The sequence below is a fragment of the Dipodomys spectabilis genome, unplaced genomic scaffold (genome assembly GCF_019054845.1).
Source record: "Dipodomys spectabilis isolate Male_0828 unplaced genomic scaffold, ASM1905484v1 ptg000081l, whole genome shotgun sequence".
NCBI classification, from domain to species: Eukaryota; Metazoa; Chordata; class Mammalia; order Rodentia; family Heteromyidae; genus Dipodomys; species Dipodomys spectabilis.
Genome location: NW_024870758.1, coordinates 24393504 through 24411652, shown reverse-complemented (window position 1 = coordinate 24411652; position 18149 = coordinate 24393504). Strand labels below are relative to the sequence as shown.

The window sequence follows — 18149 nt, the reverse complement described above, 5'->3', positions numbered from 1 at the left end:
CAAAACTATATGTAAGAGAATGCTGTGAACACTTAAATTTTGGGTTCACAAAATAATTGTGCTCACCATCCAACTCATGTATAATTGGAATCTAAAGCAGAGCTATGACATAGGTAAATTTGTTTTCAATCCCCCTTGGCTTCCTGGGCCACCTCAAAGTTTCCTAGAGCACAGGTTACAAGTCTCCCAGACACAAATCCATGCAAGACATATCAGGAGTCTTTCCAATGATTCTAGGATCTTTTCAATTATGATTTAATTATGTTTTACACTGAAGAAAAGAAGTCTTGTTATTTCATTTATTTTTAATGTCTCATTCTTTATTTTCTTTCTCCACTTAGTATTCATTGAGTGCCTGTCACATGTCTGACACAGAGTTCATTGCTTTGCATATATTATCTGACCATGCAAAAATTAGTAGTCAAGAGTTTATTGAACATTATTTATTGTGCATTTGGCAAGAGGCACCATATTAAACATTGACATGCTGGATGGAAGAAATAAAAGGTTTGGTGTCATTGCTAGAGCCTCTGTGGCACACCAGCTGACATGGAACAGCAGCATGGAACAAGTAGGGAAGAGAGAACACAGGATACACAAACACGCTCTAAGTAGCATTACACATGCTAATAGTGCCCAAATGGCCCAGAAAAAGGCAGGGAGCTGTTACAAGTCACATGCTTCCTCTTCTTCCTATGCTTTGGGGGCCGCATACAAATGGTAGTATCAGGGACAAAGTCTGTTTTATTTCTCCAAAACTGGGGACTAGATGATGTTGTGGACACTTGGAACTTTTTCCTTATGAACTCTGTTCAATCACACTCATGTATAGTCCCACTCAAAAGCAGAGCTACGGCATAGGTAATCTCAGGCCATCCAGGGCCACCTGGACTGTTCTCTGCTGGCATGTGCCCAGTCACCACAACACCTGCAGGATTCAATAAGAGCAATAATGTGGCATCTCTCCAAATCCGTTAGCACCAGGCACACCACTCCACAACTATGACTGCACCCAAAGCAGTGACTCAACCAGAGGATTCCATTCAAGGAAAAGAAGGACCACATGCTCTTGATTTTTCACTCATTCATACCCCCACAAGAAAGAAATGCTCTTCTGAGTGACAATTTGTGTTGGAATGTTCTCTAGTGGTATCTTTTGTCTGAGAAGGCCAGGCAGTAGATGGAAAGTCTCCTCATGCCCAGGAGCATCCACTAACAGCCTTGACAATCATTTTCTTCTATTACTGATTTCCTGTTTGAGTTAAGACTCTGCTGTCACTCTCCAGCATCCAGCCTTGTAGTTGCTAATTGATTTTCCACTGTTCTGCACAATGGAGTGACAGGTTTGATGGGCACAATTAGAACCACCTGCTACAAATTACTTATTTCTTTTGTTATCAGACAACTGCTTCTGGTCTAGGACTTTTTAACACTTTGCAGGAGAGAGGCAGGGGGAGAAGAAAAAAAGACCCTTATTGTTAAGTAGCATAATTTTCTTGGTTGGTCTTTTGTTAGAAAACTTTTTCAAGCCTGGCCACTTTGCTTCCAGAACCGAAATGTAGAAATGTTCGAAGTTGCCATGGATAATTGTCTCAATGTATACATATCTAAATCTTGAAATAATCAGATATGGAAAATCTGGCACAAATGACATTTGATTCTGTGAATTTTGCCAAGAAAAATTCTGCATATCTCATTTTCTGCTAAGCTGAAATTTATATTGTTTTCAAACTCTTTATAATTCTGTCATTTTCATGCAACCATATATCCAAAAACATTTTTGCAGTTAACTTTTTGATTGTGGTTATATATACAGAGAATATATATATATATATATATATATATATATATATATATATATGCTAAAATTTAGCATTGTTGCCATTTTCAAATGTAAAGTGGTGGTAAGTGCAGTCACATGGCTGTGAATACAATTACCATGCAGTGTCACAGCTTTCTCTTCTTCCCATACTGAGACTCTGTACTCATTAGGCACTAACTCCTAGTTCTTCCCTCCCCCAGATCCTAACAAACACTATTTAGTGTTCTGTAAGTTTGACCACACTAGAGAGTAGATATAAGTAGAATCAAAAAGTATTTTCCTTTCTGTTCCTGATTTATTTCACCTAGCATGTCTTCAAAGTTTATTCACATTCTAACTTATGTCACTATTTCTTTCCTTTAAAGGCTAGTTAAGAACTGCAAGAACTGATAGTTTTAAAAAAAACTAGCAAAAGACAGAGCTGGAAGTATGGCTCAAATGGTTGAACACCAGCCTAGCAATTATAAGTCCCTGAGTTAAAACCCCAGTACTGCAAAAAAATGCCATTGTATACTAGGTATAGTGGTATATGCCTGTAATCTCAGTAGCATTTGGGAAAGTGAGGCAGAAGAGTTGGGAGTTCAAGCCTTCCCTAGACTACAGAGCAAGAACTTATCTGAGCAACAACAAATGAGAGAGAATTGAGAGAGAGAGAGAGAGAGAGAGAGAGAGAGAGAGAGGAAGAAGGAGGAGGAAAACAAAAGGAGGAGGAGGCGGCGAGATACATTGAGAGAAACAGAAGGGAAAAAGAGATTCCATTGTACAAATATACTGCATTTTATTTATTCATTTTTCCAACTGTGGATTATTCTGAAAAATAGCACGTTGAACAGTTCAACTCCTTGCTTTTAATTCTTTACTTACATGCTTAGAAGTGAAATTACTAGGTCATGACGATTCCATTTTGAGTTTTCTGATGAACTGCCATAGTTTCCCTTAGTAGGTGTGACACTTTACATTCCTACCACAAGTGCACAATGTTCCAGCATCTCTATTCTGCCAATGCTTGTTATTTTTCTGGTAATTTTCATTTTGCTAATAACCCATCCTCTTAGGTATGACTTGATATCTCATGGTGACTTTGATTTGTGTTTCCCTTAGTGACCAGAATGTTCTCATGCTCTTTTGTCCATCTGCATAAATTCTTTACAAAGATTTCAATTCAAGTCTGTTTCTCATTAATTGAGTATGTTCATTTTTCTGTTGTTGAATCATAGGTCTTCATACATTCTGTGTTTTAATTCCTTATCAGGAATATTATTTGCAAATATTTTTTCCAATTTTGAGGGCTACATTTTCACTCTTGATAGAGTTCTTTGGTGAACAAAACTTTTCATGTTGGTGAAGTCCAAGTTATCCATTTCTTAATGTATTGCCTGTGTTTTAAATTTCATATCCAAGAAATCATTGCCAAATCCAATGTCATGAAGTTTTTCCCCTATGTTTTCTTTTTTCATGGTTATTTTGACTATTGAAGGTCCCTGAAAATTCCACACATTTTCAAATTTAATTTTTCTATCTTGCAAGACTCATTGATGATTTGATAGGGATGGCATTGGATGTAGAATCTTAATAGGCTTCCAAACCAGGAACATTGGATGTCTTTCTATTTGTGTCTTTAATCTATGTTTTAAAGTTTTTAATGTATAAGACTTTTTCCTTGATTCATTCCTAAATATTTCATTCTTTTTTATGCTATTACGAGTGAAATTAATTTCCTAATTTGGATTTTTCATTTTTAAGAGAGAAATGCAACTTATCCTTGTATATTGATTTTATATCTGGTGGTAGCTTTGCTGAATTTATTTATTAATCATAACTGGGGGGTATAAAACAACTCTCTACCTTAAAATACATTTTAGTAGCCAGGTGTTGGTGGTTCATGCCAGTAACCCTAGCTACTCAGGAGGTTGAGATCTGAGAATCACAGTTCAGAATCAGCCTGGCAGGAAAGTCCATGCAACTTTTTTTTTGTTGCTCATAGGGCTTCAACTCATGGCCTGGACGCTGTCCCTCAGCTTTTTTGCTCAAGGCTAGCTCTCTATCACTTTGAGCAACAGCTCCACTTTCAGTCTTCTGGTGTTTATTTGGAGATAAGAGTCTCATGAACTTTCCTTTCTGGGTTGGCTTTGAACTATGATCCTAAGATCTCAGCCTCCTGAGTAGCTATGATTACAGGTGTGAGCCACTGTGCCTGACAATCCATAAGACTCTTACCTTCAATTAACCTCTTAAAATCTGGAAGTAAAACTGTGGCTCAAGTTTTAGAATATCAGCCTTGAGTGAAAAGCTAAAAAAAATGTACCCAGGCTCTGAGTTCAAGTCCCAGTACTGAAACAAAAATAGTTATCTTCTTTAAAATTATGCAATGAAAGCAATCTCATTGGGACAAGTTCAAGTAAAGTACCAGAATATAGACTTTAAAAAATGACAATACCATCTTGTTTCTTCTCCTAACTAATCCTCTTCTCTCTTCAGAAAAGCCTTTACAAGGTCATCTTTTAGATTTTAGTTTTCATAAATCTTTCACTGGTTGAAAATGGTAAAGTGCATAAAATATCCTCTAGTTTCTTTGCCAGCTGGAAATGCATAAGAGATCATAATCCATTATCCAGACTTAATTCTTTTTCCTGTATTTAGAATAAATACTCATTTGTCAAATTTATTTACTAATCTTGCTATTTTATAAATGGGACTAAGAAAATTCGAAGTTTGTTTTGATTTGAAGGTTTCAGAAGTTAATGTATGAATATGATACATGCTACTTAAAAAAAAGCAGGTTTCTGTTGTTTTAAATGGATATAAAATACACAATCAGAACTGACTAAATAAATCTATAACCGAGAGAGGACAAAGCAGTTGTATTCATAATGATACCCAAGGCCAAGTTCACATTCAAGGTCATTTTGCTGTATAACCAGATAAATGGTATAATAGAAAGTAATGGAAGAACCAGCCTGCTGAGTTTAGCACCAGCACTGTGAACAATGGTCCTGTCTGTCACACCTGTGGTTCAGTGCCTAGCTGGTCTCCAACACTGCAATTTCAGACTCCAGGTGGGGACACTAGCCATGCTACTCTGCTTCATTGAGCATCAATAAAGCAAATCATATGTTATGAGACCATGAGCCAACAAAGACTAAAGAAATTTACAAGAGTAATCTAGGCAGTCTTTGGCTTTATATGCTTTCATTCTGAAGCAGATTTATGTAAGGTTCTAATGCAACAATGCAGTTTTAAAAACTTTCCAATTTCAAGTGCACACCATTTTGGATTATTGATAAGAGTACAGAAAATACTTACTAACCTGTGATGAAACCCATATGCCCTCAAAGATGAGTGCATGAACACCTGTGGTTACTGTTATTAGTGATGACCCCAAGGCACTTACATTTTTACTCTTGTTCTTCTCTCTTTCCCACACATATTCCTTTTGAAATTCCTCTATTTTTAACTATTCCTATTGCTTCTGCTTCCCTTAGCAAGTTAGGAATGCATGCTAATCAAAGAAATCTGAAGTTGTATTTTAAAGATCTAATTTGCGGGCTGGGAAGTTGGCTCAGTGGTAGAGCGCTTGCCTTGCATGCCTGAGGCCCTGGGTTTGATTCCTCAGCACCACATAAGCAAAATGAAAAAAGCCAGAAGTGGCGCTGTGGTTCAAGTGGTAGAGCGCTAGCCTTGAGCTGAAGAGCTAAGGGACAGCACCCAGGCCCAGAGTTCAGGCCCCACAACTGGACCAAAAAAAAAAAAAAAAAGTTAAAGATCTAATTTGCCTTAGATCTTTAGATCTTGAATTTCGCTCTAGTCTCCTATTTGATCAGCCCTTACATTTCTCATTGATTCAGCAGATATGCCCAGAAGTCACCACAGCTTCAAAATTCTACTAACTTGATTGTATTCTGAAGGAGATTTCTCAAGATGGTTTCAGACTTAGCTTTAAATTCAGTGTTAGTTCAATTTCAGTACTCCAGTTTTTCTTACTAGATATGCATATGGAAGCATATACATCAGGTTACTAGATTCTACTGTCCAAGTGTGCATGTTGGGAAGAGAGCATGACCAATGATCAATGAACACTAAGTTCATTCAGGTGTTTAGGAGAAATGTTCCTGGGTATACAACCTTTGATTGGCAACTCAGATTTAAATTTATCCTCCTGGAAAGCACACACATTTGAACATATCACCAAGGGCTTCATATGCCTCATGAGGATAAACTGATTAAAGAGACTCAAAATTGCTACTCTAGTTCCTTGCTAAGCAAATATGGTGTGTGGGTTTGGTTGGACTTTGGAGTGATGAGTGCTCATTGAGAAAAGCATGCTATCTTTTCTCCTGCTGCTCCCAGCCCCCAACCCATGTACACCATGGTATTGTGCATGGTGTGAGGCCAATTACAAAACAGGCCACATCTTACTGCAAAAAACATACTGTTGGGCATGTGGACGTTACCTGTACTGTGAAACCAGAGCTCCACTTTATTTCTTGAAACAATTGTGAAATTTATGTCTCAAAGAGCCAAATATTCCTTATTCACACATTTCTGGGAATTGCACTATTTGGCATTTGTTAGTAATGTAAGGGGTTTGTGTGTTTTTCTGCTTTATGTTCTAAAGACTTAAACAAGAATTGCTTATGCAGTACACTACATTATGTTTTAATGACATTTTTATCACCCAGAAACTTAATATAATAATTTTTTTTCTGCTTTCTAGGTTTGAACAGGCTTTTATTACCAGTATGATCAGTAGTGTGGTGAATACAAAAGACAGCTATTTTTGGATAGCTCTCCAAGACCAAAATGATACAGGAGAATACACCTGGAAGACCGCAGGGCAGAGGCCTGAGCCTGTGCAGTACACACACTGGAATGTACATCAGCCCAGTGAGTAGGGAGAACTGTAGGTCTCCTCAATTTGTGCTCTGCTTTCCTGCCCAGAATTCCCTCCACTTTTTGGTCATCTTCTTTGAATCTTCCCTAATGTTTCCTCAATGCTTGCATTAAGTACAAACATCACCAAGGACTGCAGGGGTGAGATATGGCTGGTCATTTTGTGTATGTGTATGTCAGTCCTACTGCTTGAACTCAAGGTCTGTGTGCTGTCCCTGAGTTTTTGTGCTCAAGGAACACGCTCCACTTCCAGCTTTTGGTGGTTAATTGGAGATAAGTGTTTCATGGAGTTTGCTGCTCAGGCTGGCTTCAAATAGTAATACTCAAATCTCAGCCTGCTAAGTAGCTAGGATTATAGACATGAGCCAATGACATCTGGCCAGGTTTGTCTTTTTTTAATTATACTTTACATGAATCATTTGGAAAATTTTGAGGTTTACATTCGTTGTTTGAAATCATACTTGTCTTTATTAACATGAAACCTAAATTTTTGTTCCTCAAGCCTTCCTGCTCCCTGACTTTTCTCAGTATCCAAAAATCACAGGGCATTCCTTAGTCTAAACAAGTCCAAGTGAAAACTAGACCAGACTAGTCCAAGAATATTTAATCCATTCACAGTCGCTGCTCATAGCTTTGTAGTGCAGTTGGCTCATTACTGAGATAATGTTGTTGGTCTGTCTTCCTCTTCTGTAGAATTCTGTAGTTCCTTAGCCAGGATTATAAAGTCAACAGCTCATTTATCCTCAGGTGCTTAACCTTGGGTCCTACTACACGCATCTAGGTCAAGTTGGCTAGATCCAGAGAAGCTAATAGCTTCAGCAAAAAGGACATTAGAACATGTGTAGAAAAGCTTTAGGTCCTTGTGTTAAACTTAGATAAATAACCTAGACCAAACTCTCCCCCTTTGCCTGGGGGGTACATTCATTTGGATGTCATGATCTTGTTCTGTCCTGTTGAGCTCAATTCAGGGCTACACCAACAGACAGCAGGCAATAAACTACCTGTTTGTCTGTATCTGGAGGAAATGGGATAGAGAAGCAAGTCCTAAACTCTGTATGAAATGATCTATCTCCCATCTTTAAAGTTCTATATGCTGAGGTAAAGTTAGCTTTTACTTAGCTGCAAAGGATGAGATAGTTAAAAACCTCACTTCAAAATATTCAAAAAGTCACACTAGTCTTCTTTCTCATAATTATAAAGTCTGATGCAAGGTACTTTCCTAATTTCTGCTCCAAGCAATGGTTGGCAATGTCACAGGCTTGTAAAATGAAGTAACTAAACTGTGAGTGTATTCTCAATACAAGTAATGTGGCTATATACTCTCATTTTTGCCACAACTGAGTTCAGTCTATGTCTGTTCCAGACAAATTAATCACTCCTGTTTCACTCTTAACATTTTCCTGGTTGTGATGAATCTAGATATAGGTAGGTAGGTAGGTAGGTAGATAGATAGATAGATAGATAGATAGATAGATAGATAGATAGATAGATACATAGATACATAGATACATAGATACATAGATACATAGATAGATACATAGATAGATAGATAGATACATTATATATAATATATATAAAACTACTAATAACTGTTGTATATAGTTCCACTTGCGTTATCTGTACATTTGCACACATGTACACATATATAATTTTAAATGGCATGTTCCAATTATTTGCCTCTATGTTTAATATTCTTCTACAAAACTTTCCACATCAATATTTATCCTTCAGTATTTTGAGCATCATACTAGATATTAGGGTCCAACATGTGAATTTTGGAGGGAAACCTATATTCAAGTACTAGAAACTGTCAAATCTATGAGAAGTATTGTAAGATGCACAAAACAAATTATTTTAACCGTTAAAAGAGGGAGGATCAATTCTCACATGAGTTACCATAAAAGTTTAAAGAGGAAGGACCATTTCCCCTGGGGTTTGAAGTATGGTAGGGTTTGATTACTAAAATAGGAAAAAATAATTTTCTATATTGGAACAAATATATGGAGCCAAGAAAACACTGAGCAGCCTTGAGGGGTCTTAGTAGCTCTATGTAACTAGACAGAAAGATATATGAAGTTCTAAAAGAAAAGGCCAGAGAGGTACATTAAAACCTAGTTTCAGATTATATGCTAAGGAGTTTTCACTTACATCTTAGCTGTAGAAGCTACAAAAGGTTTAGGATAAGGAAAGTATCAGGACTGGAATTATAAGGCTGTGGATAGAGCTCAGTGATCAGAGTACTTGATGAGCATGCATAAGGTTGGTACTCCATCCCTAGCACCTCAATAAGATACTGCACTGCAGAACAGCATATGTGTAAAGAGTACTCATTATGAAGCCAGAGTCAAATTAAAATCCCAGCCACCTGATTCACGGAAGTTACTTAATCTCGCCGTATCTGTTCCTTCATCATTAAGATAAGGATGGTAATAGTATCTACCTCCCAGAATCATTGTGAAGATTAATGGAATATTCACAGTGCTGCTGCAGTATGCATAATACCTATTAGCTTTTCTTATAGAAGAGAAAGAATTTTTAGGATTTAGCAGAAAGCTACATAGAATCCCATGGTTGATCAGTTAGCATGCTTAGTCAGAGGTAAGACTTCCTCTGTGCAGCACCAGCCACCAACAACACCTGGCAAATCTAGGGAGGGGGTGACTGTTGGCTACACTTACATTTCTTCAACACTTATGAGTAGCTTTAAATGTTTGTTTTTTTCATCTTTCCACCTCCTGAAGTTAAAATAACGAAATGAGTGAGAAATCAAAGAAAGTATATGTATATCATCTCTGTTGAATAACCGATTTAAATACCGGTACTTTTTAAAAACTACTTCCCAGTTAACTCATTGTGCAAGAAGTTTTAAAGTGGCCATACCAATTATTTTCAGGTCTATAGAGGACTGAGGTCAGGAAGGAATAAAAGCCATACTTAAAGATTTTTTTCCCCAAATTAATGCCAGATACCAGACCACAGATTCAGGAAGCTCAAAGAACTCCATGTAACATAAATGCCTGCCATCCTAGGAACATTATATTCAAACTTTAGGAAATAAAAGATAAATAAAACATTCTGAAAAGAAACCAAAGGAGGAAAACAAATTTTAGTTATGCTTATAGAGGAGGAAAGATGAAAATTGCAGACTTCTCAGAAACTGTGCAAACAAGAAGAGGATAGTAGGAAATATTGAAAATGTTAATTTAAAAAACTGAGAATTCTATATTTTGTGAAATTATCCTTTAAAATCGAGGAGAAATAATAGTTTTTATCCCACAAATAGACATTGAGGGAATTTGTCATCAGCAGACTTGCCTTGAAAGAAATTTTAAGTGAAGCTCTTTGGAGAGAAGGTAAATGATTCAGAAACTCTGATAAAAAGGATGGAAGAATGAATAAGTAAAAGTAAAGTAAAAGCTTTTATTTTGCTCTTAATTTTTCTCTTAATTTGCTCTTTATTTTGCTGTTTATTGATCTATATTCAAAGTAACAATAGCAACAATGTACCTAAATAGAAACATATGTCAAGTAAATATATATATGACTTGTTTATGTATTATTTATAAAAGATTTTTTTCTAGTAAATGGAGTGGATCACTGCAGTGAGAGGTATTTTATGTCACTGTAGGTTCGTCAATGTGCCATTGTGATATGTGATCTCTATAGTGGCGTGATTGTGTAGCAGGTAGGAGTTATATGGGAACTCTACATACTTCTCACATAATTTTTCTGTGGACTTCAGAATGCTGTAAAAATGTTTATCTTCTTTCTTTCTAGTCTTATTTTTTAGGCTGAGTGTGATGGCACACATCTGTAATCCCAGAATTTGGGAGGCTGAGGAAGCAGGATTGATAAATGCCATGGAGGAATGCCACGTGCGAGCTCAGGGGTACTGGACATTTCAAAATGGCAATTTATCCCTACTTTTAGTTTTTGTCATCCTGGTTTACTTCACCTAATACAATTGATCTCTTATGAATTTTGTTTTTGCAAACATTACATTCTTCCTTTAAAAATTGCTTTTTTCCTCCATTCCCTCCTCCTTCCTCCTATTGTTAACAGTTTTTGTTAGGTTTCATTCATTATGCCATTTCTTATATATAAACATAGTATACTTCAATATTATTCACCCTCATTTCCATCTCCTAAATTTGTCATGAGACTTTACATTTTTAAAAAAGTTCTATTTTTTAAAGATGCTTGCAAAGTCAAGCTAAGATATGTTTGTTTAAGAAATGTGTATAGAAACTGGTGAACTTCACATAGCTCTAAAACAAGAAGTACCCCCAATTCAGGCAATGGAATAATCTTATTCCTCAAATACATGAATATTATTAAATTAAAGAGAGTTAATAACATTCTGTATCACACTACTGAAAAATATAACAATAACACTGAAAAATATAATAAAAATCTCAGGTATCACTTCTATAAACTGTAAAATTTTGTTAGAAATGTCTAGGCCTGTCAAAATAAATTAATACATTTTGAGTAGACAAAATTTTGGGTTTTTATGTTAACTTCCTTGGGGCATATTTAGATGTCTAAAATCGGGAAGTGAAGCAGAGCTTCTTGTCATTCATAAGTTCCTGCTGTAATTTATTTGAGTGGCACTCCTCTTTTTTCTCTTTTCCCTGAAGCAAAAATGATGCCCTGGTGCTCAGTTTGGCTGCTCATGCTGATTGACACTGAGTAAATTGTCTCTGAATAAGATGAAAATGTAAATCTGTTTGAAGAAAATAGCAATATAAAAGCCTCTGTGTTTCCCTTTTGCTTTTAAATTACAGCTTGTAGAAACACCATCCTAAATCACATTTTCTTTTCCCGCCTGTCACAAAAGAATCCATTAGCTTGAGCCCCATGTCAGAATCTTAATCCAGCATAAACTGACTATATGAATTGACCACTGGACAGGAAGCCTGCAGCTTTTTATAAACTCAGCCAAGAATGTCATTATGTCATACTAGCAAAATGCAGTCTGTGAAGGAATCACATTTCTGCCATTTTTTAAACTCTCTATTATGTTTATCAACTAGTTTAATGAACCACCAAATGCCAGCTATTATCAGATCATGACAAATCAAGTTTCAGCTATACCACCACCTCCTTTCCATATTCTCTCACAACAAAACCCAGGCATCATTTTGTTTCATCCACAAATGCTGTGTATTGTTTCCCCAAAATATAATGACTTCTTTGTTAAAACCATGGTAATGCCATCAGAGGAATGAAAGTGCTTAACTATAATTCCATAATATCATAAATGCTAAAACTTCTAAGTGACCCACAAATATTATAGCTATAAGATTCATATTGCAAATTGTCTCACACATACATCTCCTAAAATGTTTTAATGTTGAGATTTACCACCACCTTCATTAAAATATACTTGTAGATATAAATGGACTGTTCATCTTATAATCTTCCTGAAGTTTACACTTGGTTGATGGCATCTCTATTATAATGCTTAATGTGATTCTTTTTATTTTCTCTAAAATTGACATATTTACTCTTTAAAAATTAGAATCAGAGACTCCAAAATCAGGCTTCATTATGTTTTTAGAAAGATTATTTCTTAGGTAGCTATTTTTTTCTGTCTGTAGGTAAATAATGTTTCTCTCTTTTAGTTTTATTAGCAGCCACACATTAAAGGCTTTTTTTTTTCTTTTGTGAGGTGCCAAAGCTTGGATCTAGTGCAAGTGCTCTACCAACTTGAGTTATGTTCTTATTAATTGATAAACCTAAAGTTTATTAATTTACAGCTGGAATTTTTATCAGGGAGTTATTCTCCATCAATATTTCAGTTACTTTGTGGTGTTAAAGCCAGGATAAATGCCTAATGCAATCCCTAAATAATTGTTTTTTCACTGGCACCCTCCAACAGTCATCAATTAGAGGATGGATTTTGTTGACTTTTTTTATTATTATTGTGAAAATACCATACAGTGGCTTACAATTACATAAGCAAGGTAATGAGTACATTTCTTATCAAGCATTGTTGCCTCCTCCTTTGCTTCCCCTTATCATCCCTTCCCATTCCCCCATCTTCCCTCCACTCCTCCTCCCCCCACCAAAGTTGTAAAGTTCATTTTTCGACATAACGACTTGTACATCTCATTGTTGCAACGGGTCCACCTGTATCCCTATTTAAACAATTTGTTTTTTCCCTTCTCCTCCACAAATTATACTAACATCAAATACAGTGAAAACGGGTTATACCATAGGGGAGGGACATTGAAAGCAACAAAGAAATACCTTATAAATATGTTAGAAACAATAGCAAGAAAGAAAAAACATCTGAGTCCTTATCTTGGGGTTTATTTCGCTTAACATCAACTTATCTGACCGTCTGACCGTTTCTGCTTGTCTCAGACATATACTAGTTATTGCAAATAAGGGAAACCATGGGATCTATGTTTCTTTGGGCCTGGCTTACTTCACTTAATATAATTTTTTCCAAGTCTTTCCATTTCCTAACAAATGGGGCAATGTCATTCTTTCTGATGGAGGCACAGAATTCCATTCATTTACCCAAATGATCACGAACAAGACCATACTAAAGCTAGCAACACAACTATGTTTATTGCAGCATTATTTACCATAGCTAAAATATGGAACCAACCCAGATGCCCCTCAGTAGATGAATGGATCATGAAAATGTGGTATATATACACAATGTAATTGTTGGCTTTTTTAAAAAGTTAATTATGAGGCAAACATTTTAAATCTATTTATAGATTGCAATTACCCTTTTTAATCTCAAATTGTTCCATCTTTGTGATGAGAATTTCCTTAAAAGCTGCCTCCCAAGTCCTTCTGATATGATAATAGTGGTCTTTACTCTCTGATACGACAAGATGTCAATTTCTACTCCAAACCTAAGATCTCCCACGTCATTGAGGAATGCTGATCTTGTTTTATGGGAAGTGGCATTATTTCCACACATAGTCTTAGTCTATGTAGGTTTATTGTCTGGGAGTTTGTTGTTGTTACTAGGCCATTTCAATAGCAGATCTAAGGTGTCAGTGTCTGTGTGTGTGCACGCACACATGCATGCGTGTGCGCAAGTCTGTGTGTGAAAGGAAATACTTTTTTCAGTTCAAATTGGTACTTTCAATTCAAATTCAGCAGTACAAGGTCTTTACTTAACCTGTCTTTTATCTATATTTCCTTTCTTTTATGCCAAAAGTCTCCATTCTCACACAATATCAGGAAATTCTGCTGTTTTTTATATTTTTTTTAATACAACAAAGGGGCTATGTGACCCTTAGTATTTTGAGAGAAGTAAAATATTCAGGTGAAACAGGAAAAATGATTTTGGTTCACACTAACCACTACCACTGATCAAAGGGAAAGATGATAAGAGGGAACCTAATGTGTGAAAACTGAAGGGTTCTTTGTACTTAGATTAAAGATTGCATAAAAGTGGAGGCTGCCCTATGGGAAAGCAAATGAGTGAATCTGTACTTGCTAAGATATTACAAAAGCTTCTCCAAGTTATGTGAGAGCTTCCTAGGAGTCAAATAGAGAAAAAGAAACAGTCTCAGTGACAAAGTTCTGCTCTTAGACCTAGAAGAAGAAGTATATTTCTCTTGTATGGGACAGCTCCAGGGCTCCTGTACCCTAATTGTTCCAAATCAGTAAAAATCTTCTAGGGACAAGGAAAACTCGACTTTAGTCCAGCAGGTCACATTTATTTGCTTCTAAGCATACTAAGAACTAAGATCCCTGTCTCAGGTCAGCAGATAAACTATACAGCACTACCCAGCTTCAGATGCCTCAGAGTTCTGAAATGAACTACCTCATAATGAGGACATGCTCAGCCTTGGTTTTGAGTACCCTTTGGATATCTCCCTACCTTTTCATAATCATAAGAGTGATTGTCTGTCTTCACGTAAATTCTGTAGCCACACAGGGAGAGATCCATGACCAGGAAAATGAGAAAGAGCTCCATGGGAAAAGGAGAAGCATAATTTGAGGCTCATTCATTCATTCACTCATTCACTCATTCATTCAAGCTTCTATTTCTTGAATCTACTCTCTACTTTGATATTATATCACAAATAGATTCAAATAAATCCAATTTCAAGTCTTGGGTAAAACCATCATTAACTCTATGGCCTACTAAACCTTTGCCTTCATTTTCCATCTGTCAAATGTAGATATTCAACCTGCTTCAGAGTTTTTGACATTAAATAGAGGGATGGCTATATAAAATGCCTAGCACTGTGCCTGGCACAGGTATAACACTCTGTGCATACTCTTCTGGAGGAGATCCACTTTTCCCTATGGAGAAGGAAAGGAAGAGGGAGAGGGAAGCTGAGGAAGGTATAAGACTTAAGAGGTGAGAATGTTTTGGTTTTGGATGGGAATTTTATTACTTTATCCTTTGTTCTTTACAATTGATTCAATCTTACAATTACATATCTAAAAGTTCTGATCATGAATCTGTTACCTACAATAATGGCAATTAAAGACTATCTGTGAATGAGCATTTGCTGTCATATTTTAGTTGGCATTAAAATCACCATACTTTTTTGCACAGATGAGGTGTTGTCCAGGACTATTTGAGGATCAAATTTAACTGTGATATTTGACCATTGTTCTCAGGGGTTTTTTTCATGACTTTTCCCCCTAGACTTCAAATAGTTGTGCAAGAGGGTTACAATTTTAACATGTCTAAGTGTCCAGCGCTTTGTGATCAGAGTCACTATTTAATCCTTTTTCTGCATCCAATCTACCCCTTTTCCTTAGATAAAACTGTTGCCAAAAATAGGAACATAAATATATAGACTCAAATAAAATATCTAGGCATTGAGACCTGGCATAGTTCCCTCCTGCCTCAAACCATAAATTGGTTTGATTGGTTGGCTTATACTTTGGTACTTGACTAGAGAGGTTAAAGGTGATGGCTTTCCAGCTCAGTTCATTTTATATAATTAGGTAGCTGCGTCAAGTGCAAAAGATTGGAACAGTGAATTCAAATTTCTTAGTTTTTCCCACTGATGTTTCAGGGAAAGAGTGAGAGGATCTGGGAGCTAAGGTAGGTAAGGAGAAATCCTTTGAAATATGAGATTCACCATGGAAGAAAAAGGATAATAATTTTTTTCTCCAATGGGAAGTGAGTTATTAAAAAAAAAAGAATGATTTCTCTGGGAGAAAAATTGCCTCTACTTTTCCTCCACCTCATTCTTATTATTTGGCTTTGCAAGCATCCCTATGAATTGGCATATAAATTCAGTTTATATCTCCCTTAACCCTGCCTCCCTTTATTACACCACTTTACTGCTTCTTTGGGGCTTAGACTTTAAAATTTGGGTCAAATGTTCCATTAAGTTAACTGCTTTAAAATACCAATAACACTCCTGGAGCACTTTGCATTCTCCTTGAGTCACAAACATCTCCTGCTTCACTAATGAAGATGAGCTGGACTCTACTGCATCTAAACCATGGTGAGACAAAAATGCAAGGCCAACAAAAAAAGTATATTATATTATAAACTTGCTGATTCAAACCTTTAAACAATTCTCTGAACGTGCAGGCAGAACTCCTGTCACAAAAAATCCCGGTTTTTGTCCTCAAAATGTCTATAAGCAGAATAACAACCTCTTGGGGGTGTTTTAGCTCTTCCTAACTTACAGTATGCTTTCCAACATGTTATTATCACTATATCTTGTGGCTATATTTAAATCTACAAGATTTATTATGATTGATTCATGTTTTCAAGCTTCAAGTTATTCAATATTTGTGCTGGAGACCTTGTGTTCCAAATTAGACGTTCTTTCTAGGAGTTTTCCCACTTTTTTCTGCAGGAAGTGGAAGTTTCCTTGGAAGGCCTCAGAGGACCTCGGGGAAAAGTGCTCATCTTTCTTCCTCATTCAAGTAGGACAGATCCATAAATATATCCCACTTGGGGATTCCATGTGAATCTCCACCACTCATTTTCCTCTTCCTCATGCACATCTCCTCTATTGCTCGTGACTCAGCTGGGTCTGGGGCTTCATTCCTAAATTACAAAGTGCTGTTCATAGCAAAAGCAGTCATATAGTATATGCCTTCACCCTTGTCCATCTCCTTACCCCCAGCCTTCCATCTCTAGCACTAAGTAGCTCTTCCTGGCTGGTGGAAGTATCTGATCGATTTGGTATGAACCAACTCTCTCTTGGCTTACTTTTGTTCAAAATAAGCCATGCTTATCATGTTTCCTCTTCTATGAATATGCTCATGTTTTGGGGGTTTTTGATGTATTCATGCATGGGCATGCATGTGTGTTTTGAGTGTTACCATGATGTCCAGCACATAAGGCATGATATGTACCTAGGACTCTTGAAGACACAAACAGTGCTTTACCTTTCTTTTCTTTCTTCTTTCTTTTCAAACTCCATTCTATTTCTTCATTCCATTCTTTCTTCCAGCTCCCATGCTTTGTTGTCCATTTCTTCAGTCTTTCTGTGACTATAAAACAACCAATACATCGTTGACAATGATCATGTCAGTTACCAAATATCGAAAAACCAAAAAAACTGAAAAAGTGAAGCCATTGCTACTGAAGGGAAATTAAGCAAGATAAGTATCTAGTACCACATTACTACCTTTCTTTAAATTACTTCTAGGCCACAAATCTTCAGATATGTCTTCCACCACCACTTGCTTTTTACAAGCCCACCCTGAAAACTCTATACCCTTTCCCTGTCCTCCAAAACCTAGCTCAAGTATCCCTTCCTACAAATCCTTTTCTGATAGATATTTCTAGGCAAGTTCCATCAACCTTTCTGCAGTCTCTCCCACAGCTCAAGACACGTTCCTTTCTGTTATACTTTACATATTATTTTATTGCAATTGATTATTCATCTGTATCTCATACTAAACCAAGATGGGGTTTTTTTTTGCTTGTTCGGTCCTCTCTCTGTAAAAGCTAATATACAGCATAGCCAGGGACGCTGTAGATGCATAAATTTGTTGTGATTGTTGAATGTCAATATAGTTCATTAAATAGTCACCCTGAAATCAAGAGGAAAAAAAAAGCAATTTCATTCTCATCCAGTGTTTATTCTATTTTTAGAATGGAATTGTTTCCTACTACATTGAACTGAAATTCGAAGTGTATATTTATCTATCTTATGAGTTGTATAGATTCTGCAAAACTTAAGAAGCTTAACTCAATTTGCAAATTGTTTCCAAGAAAAACACATTTCATGTTCAAAATGTTCAATATACAGGATAAAACAAAAGTGAAGTTGTTCTGTCCCTAACAGAAAAACCTATCCCCTTCCCAATATTTCTTACTATACTCTGAATGTGGAGGGACAAAGAATCTGTCTTTTGCTTCTTATTTCCTTAATATCTGCCATTGTCTCTGACCCCAGAGCTTTTCCATCATTTCAAAATTTATCTTATTCTCTCCACTCTCCCATGGTTTATGGCTTATGGTTTTGTT

At 36.3% G+C, this 18149-nt stretch overlaps 1 protein-coding gene across 2 annotated transcripts in view; it reads left to right on the top strand.

Moving 5' to 3' along the window:
• Window positions 1-18149, top strand: part of Pla2r1 (phospholipase A2 receptor 1) — a 130374-nt gene that overhangs the window by 48294 nt on the left and 63931 nt on the right. For both annotated transcript variants that reach the window (XM_042683532.1, XM_042683531.1), the window contains exon 11: window positions 6537-6706. In XM_042683532.1, coding sequence (XP_042539466.1) covers window positions 6537-6706 — 170 coding nt within the window. The remainder of the gene's footprint in view (window positions 1-6536; window positions 6707-18149) is intronic.